The sequence below is a fragment of the Leptodactylus fuscus genome, chromosome 7, assembly GCF_031893055.1.
Source record: "Leptodactylus fuscus isolate aLepFus1 chromosome 7, aLepFus1.hap2, whole genome shotgun sequence".
Classification (NCBI taxonomy): domain Eukaryota; kingdom Metazoa; phylum Chordata; class Amphibia; order Anura; family Leptodactylidae; genus Leptodactylus; species Leptodactylus fuscus.
The window spans coordinates 140,758,388-140,764,779 of NC_134271.1; the positions used below are offsets into that span (position 1 = coordinate 140,758,388).

Genomic DNA, 6,392 nt, shown 5'->3' on the forward strand with positions numbered 1-6,392 from the left:
CCCAAAACTTGGCTGTTTAGAGGCTCCCTCCACCATGAATTGGTCCAAACTGGGCTGGTTAGAGGCTCCCTCCACCATTAATTGGTCCAAACTGGGCTGGTTAGAGGCTCCCTCCACCATGAATTGGTCCAAACTGGGTTTTTTAGAGGCTCCCTCCACCATGAATTTGCCCAAACTGGGCTGTTTAGAGGCTCCCTCCACCATGAATTGGTTCAAACTGGGCTGGTTAGAGGCTCCCTCCACCATTAATTGGTCCAAACTGGGCTGGTTAGAGGCTCCCTCCACCATTAATTGGTCCAAACTGGGCTGGTTAGAGGCTCCCTCCACCATGAATTTGCCCAAACTGGGCTGGTTAGAGGCTCCCTCCACCATGAATTGGTCCAAACTGGGTTTTTTAGAGGCTCCCTCCACCATGAATTTGCCCAAACTGGGCTGGTTAGAGGCTCCCTCCACCATGAATTGGTCCAAACTGGGGTTTTTAGAGGCTCCCTCCACCATGAATTTGCCCAAACTGGGGTGTTTAGAGGCTCCCTCCACCATGAATTTGCCCAAACTCTGCTGGTTAGAGGCTCAATCCACCCTGATTTTCAAAACAAATGTTGGTGCCAACCTCAACTTACTACAAGGGCCAAATTCACTGCTGGTGACAAGCTCTCCTCACTGCAAGTGCCAAATACACATGTTTCAAGGTGTTTTCCTACTGTCAGAGAGGTGGTATTGAGTGTGTAAAGTGTGTAGTTGTTAGGCTGTGATGTTGGGGTAATAGAGGGTCTTTGGTGTGTTAGATGCCCCCAGACATGCTTCCCCTGCTGTCCCAGTGTCATTCCAGAGGTGTTGGCATCATTTCCTGGGGTGTCATAGTGGACTTGGTGACCCTCCAGACACGGATTTGGGTTTCCCCCTTAACGAGTATCTGTTCCCCATAGACTATAATGGGGTTCGAAACCCGTTCGAACACACGAACATTGAGCGGCTGTTCGAATCGAATTTCGAACCTCGAACATTTTAGTGTTCGCTCATCTCTAATAGAGAACGATTTAAGCCCTTCCTCAGAATAAAGATGAGCCACTTTATAGAGGCCCACCCACGAAGTCGCAGCTGAAGGAGGAAGGCGGTCACATACAGTAGGGGCAATTTCGACAAAGGAACCAGATCTTCCCTGGAGGTGTGCGACAAGAAATAACGCCAGGCAGTCACAGAGGCCTTAATACTTAACAAAGGAAGGGGTGCAGTGGCGGGGATCAGGTCCTTAGGGTGCAGAATACTCATAAGCGGGGCATCCAATAGGCTCTCCTCAACCTCGGCCCACCTCCATTTGGAGGTCTCATCCCAACCAACCTTAAGCTGTTCGAGGATAGACGCCATATAATATTTTCTAACATCTGGGACACCCGCACCTCCATGGGACCAAGGCCTTGTCCTTACTTTAAATCGGACCCTCCCATATGAAAGTAGAAAGAATAGACTGTAGTTTAGGGAAGTACGAGTCAGGGAGGGGAATGGCAAATGTGCAGAACGTATATAAAATGAGGGGTAACGCCATCATTTTGACAATGGCTATTCTGCTAGCCCAGGACAGCATCGGTTGAGAGAAGGAAGTAAGGAGAGAGGAAATCTTAGTCAGAAGGGGGATATAATTGGCAGCAAAGAAATCAGAGCTAGGCGCCATCAGGGATATGCCAAGATACGCAATGCGGGAATCATTCCACTGATAGGGGAACTTAAGACTAAGGTCACGTTTCAACAAAGGTGAAATGACAACAGGCAAGATCTGGGACTTAGAGGAATTAACTTTATAATAAGAAACCCTACCAAATCTCTAAAGGGCGTCAGTAGCAGCACTTAAGGAAGAACTGGGGGAAGTCAGAGCCAATATAACGTCGTCAGCATATAAACCAATTTTGTGGCGGCCCACAGTAATACCCTCAATACTCTCACCCACCTGAATGGACTCCGCCAGGGGTTCCATCACTAACGCAAAAATAATAGGAAATAAAGGGCAGCCCTGGCAGGTTCCATTCGAGATCCGAAAAGCCTCAGACAGAAAGCCCGAGGAAAGCACACGAGCCGACAGATGGGAGCAAAGAGATAGTATAGCAGACTTAAAGACAGGGCCCACTCCAAACTTATCCAAGAGACTATCAAGGTAGTTCCAGTGGACCCTGTCAAAAGCGTTTTCGGCATCCAGAGCCAGGCGCAGAGAAGGAACACCATCTCTTTCGGCTTTCTGGATGAGGTCCGGAGCCCCAAACACAAAACCTACCTGATCAGGTTTAATCAACTCGGGAAGATCAAGTAATACAGCTTAAAGGTGAATGAAAGAACTTGAATTGAAGGTCAATAAAAGCAAATATAATGGAATAAGACACTTTAGAAATTCCTGATAAAAGTCTTTCGAGCACATTCTTTGAAATCTGAATTCCTGACACTATAAATAATGGGATTCAACATGGGGGTCACCACCGTATAGAGGATGGAGAATGCTCGGTCACGATCTGGCAAGTAACTGGACCTTGGACTCATGTACATACTCATTACCGTGCCGTAGTAGAGGAAAAAAACTGTGAGATGTGACCCACATGTGGAGAAAGCTTTTAGTCTTCCCTTGTTGCAGTGGATTTTTAGTATGGTGGAAATGATATAAACATAGGATAAGACCGTTAATAGGAAAGAGCTGAGGGTGAATAGCGTACCACACACGTACACTATAAATTTATTCAACCAAGTATCCGTACATGAAAGCCGTAATAGTGGTGGCATCTCACAAAAATAATGGTTCACTTGGTGGGATTTGCAATAGGACAACTGAAAGGTTAGAACTATATGGATCACCGAGATCAAAAAGCTCAAAGTCCATGATCCGGCCGCCAGAGATAGACAACGTCTCTTATCTATAATAATGTTATATTGTAAGGGGTTACAGATAGCAACGTATCTATCATAGGCCATGACGGCCAACATCAAGCACTCTGTAGCCCCTAGACCCAAATGGAAATACATCTGTGTAGCACATCCCAAAAAAGAAATTGTCCTATCCAGGGAAATGGTGTTTTTCAGAAGGTTTGGTACAACGGTGGAGGAGAAGCTCATGTCAATCACTGCAAGGTTACTGAGAAAGAAGTACATGGGTGTCTGGAGAGAGGCATTAAGCCTCACCACAATGATTATTAGAAGGTTCCCAGATAAAGTCACCATATACATCAGGATGAACAGGAGAAAGAAGATAGGTTGCAACCTAGGAATGTTGGAAAGTCCTAGAAGGATGAAAGTCCTCACCAAGGTTTGATTCAAGATCTCCATATCAGTTCTTATCATTAGCCTAGAGTGATAATTAGGAATGAAACTTATGGAATCAGCAAATAGAAGATCTGAATTTAACATTTGTATTGTATCTTGACGTCACTGCTTACCAACTTCTCCACCACTGAGAACGTCTTCCAACTAGTGAAGCACAGATTTTGTTGCCTTCAGACCTCTACAGAGGAAAGGATAAGAATCATAAACTGGAGACACGTATACTTGTCTTGCAGTGCAATGTGAATTGTGTACATTGGAGAAGTTGTAAAAGATCTCACTGATGAGATTTTGGAAGGACCCACCAAACAGTAGATTGCACCAATTTCATTGTGATGATGAGCCTTGTCTCGGCAGAAGTGTCGGCCAACTACAAGGATATGCTAACTATTCTATGTTGGAGTTATTCTTTTATTTGAACCACAATCATATAAAAACGCTACTGTTTTGGATTTGTTTTGTTTTATTCTTTGGGGGTTTCCTTTGATGAAAATTTGCTCTCCACATTGACTTTTTCTGAGTCTACAGAGCTTAAAGGTAACCCACCCAACATGAAGAGAACATACAAATGCCATACTGGGCCATCGAGCTGCTCAATCCTATTTTGTGCTAAATCTCTAAGGCTGGGGTCACATCTACGTTGGAGTCTCTTTTTAAGGAAACAGGTTCTCTGTATTTGGGGTGCCCATTCGGATTCATACGAAGGAGAGGTAAACACTAGAGGGAACCTGGCATAAACTGGCTTCTCTGATGGCACGATCAGTAGCCCGATTTTGGACTCTCCTGAAGCTACACTAAGCTAAAATGTAAAAATATAAATAAAATAACATATACAGATTCAGATAGGATTTAAACTTAGTCTAGCTTCAGGGGGCATCAGAGAAAAGCTACCGACTGAGGCATCGGGGGGGGGAGCTCATCTGATGGATTCAAAATTAAATGGGATCGAGCACCTGGTATAGGGGTGCAATACATTTGATCTGTAAAAACCAGTAGAAAGTAAAAAAAAAAAAAAAAATTGTAAGTCTAAAGCCTCATGTTGCAGAAACGCAGCTTTTTTTGTTGCAGATTTTGTTGTGTTTTTTTGAGCGAATTCAGTGAATTAAGTAGAAGGTAGAAGTATAAGAACTTCCTATATATTTCCCATTCCTAAATGCATTATATCTGTAAAAGTACATACAATGCAATAAAAATGTTTCAAAGCTTTTACGACTTCTCCGGACTATGCCAAGATGTAGAGATCTTAAACTAAGCTGAAATCTCCCATCACATAACAAGTGGTGATGGAGGATAGTTGTGGTCAAAAATGAATAACTTATACACCACAATCAAACTTTACTGCCTTGAATGTAGGTATGTAGGGCAGGGTTAGCATAAAAACCTTACAGCAACCCACAGCAGTAACCACAATGACCCGGAGCTCGCACAAGGCGATCGGCAGCACTCCTGTTCTCAGTAGTGACGCACCCACTGAGTCAAACAAGCTCGAAACAGGTCCCTCTTATATAGCAAAACCTTGCCATGGTGTAACCCAAATGTAAGATATAAAACATGTCAAATAGCTGCCCCTTGTTATACCAACTAACTCTCCCCTCGTACAACTATACCTCCGCCTGTACACACTTATGGAGTATATATAGTGTCAAGTGTCTACTTATTTTCTGCTTTTTGAAGCCAATGTTTTATTAACCTGCACGATTTTCTCTGATGTTCAGAAAATAAGAAGAGTATGATCATCGCCGGCAAATATTACCCAATAAATATCCTAGTGACGCCCCCAGAGGTTTTGGGTTTCAGGCAGAAATGTACAATCAGTTTAATGTAATTCTGGCCTCAGCCTTATAATCTCCCAACACAATTACAGTATCTCCAGGTCTTCAGAGACAGTAATCACAATTCCAATGGGGATTACACATTTACTGAATTTAAATTTCCATTTAATATAAAAAAATAAAATAAAAAATGAGTGCGGTAACAGGATAACCTGTTATATGTGTACATGGGGACTGGGACTATTTCTGGTCACTATATGACTTGTTTAGCAATGACCCCCTCTGCAAGCTGTATCATCAGTTTGCATTTCCCTCTGAGCTGGTGGGTGAAGACTAGCTGCCATACACTGCACACAGTGAGTAGAGGAGAATCTGCTCTGTAACTGCCTGTGTCTTATTCAGTGCCAGGACTATATAGCACATTTGTGGAGGATCACTGACCTGTAGTGATTTGCCGGATATAGGAGGTTTCTACTTATCTCTAGTGTAAGCCTGTCTTTCTTCTCTTATCCTACTAATATTATAAATGTGAAAGTTTGTGTGTTTGGATGTTTGTTCCTCAATCACGCTAAAACGCCTGGACGGATTTGCGTGCAATTTTCCACAAACATAGCTTTCCCTCAGGATTGAGTCACAGGCTACTTTTGGTGCCACTAAACAACATGGCTTCCTAGCAGGAGACTCACAAAAGCAGGACTCCTAGCCCCAGCTATAGACTCATACACACTGCCTGGCATTTCCTGCCTCAACCTGCCTGCACACTCCTTACTGTCACCTCAGGAGTAGCCCTCACTCTACTCACTCACATTTACATATAGCTTTCCACTATACATACACAATATAACACATCACATTGTAATTACATGTATCTCCTATCACTGCTATATACAGTACCTGATACATATATACTCCTGTACACAAACTGTATATACTATATATTACATGTATCTCCTATCACTGCTATATACAGTACCTGATGCATATATACTCCTGTACACAGACTGTATATACTATATATTACATGTATTACCTATCACTGCTATATACAGTGCCTGATACATATATACTCCTGTACACAGGCTGTATATACTATATAATTACATGTATCTCCTATCACTGCTATATACAGTACCTGATACATATATACTCCTGTACACAGGCTGTATATACTATATAATTACATGTATCTCCTATCACTGCTATATACAGTGCCTGATACATATATACTCCTGTACACAGACTGTATATACTATATATTACATGTATCGCCTATCACTGCTATATACAGTATCTGATACATATATACTCCTGTACACAGGCTGTATA

The 6,392-nt window shown here is 42.7% G+C and overlaps 1 protein-coding gene across 1 annotated transcript; it reads right to left on the reverse strand.

The window, feature by feature from the left end:
* Positions 1-2,370: 2,370 nt before the first annotated feature.
* Positions 2,371-3,300, reverse strand: LOC142214583 (olfactory receptor 5V1-like). Its single transcript, XM_075283525.1, has one exon. It carries the CDS (start codon positions 3,298-3,300, stop codon positions 2,371-2,373), a length of 930 nt encoding a protein of 309 aa, XP_075139626.1.
* Positions 3,301-6,392: the final 3,092 nt, after the last annotated feature.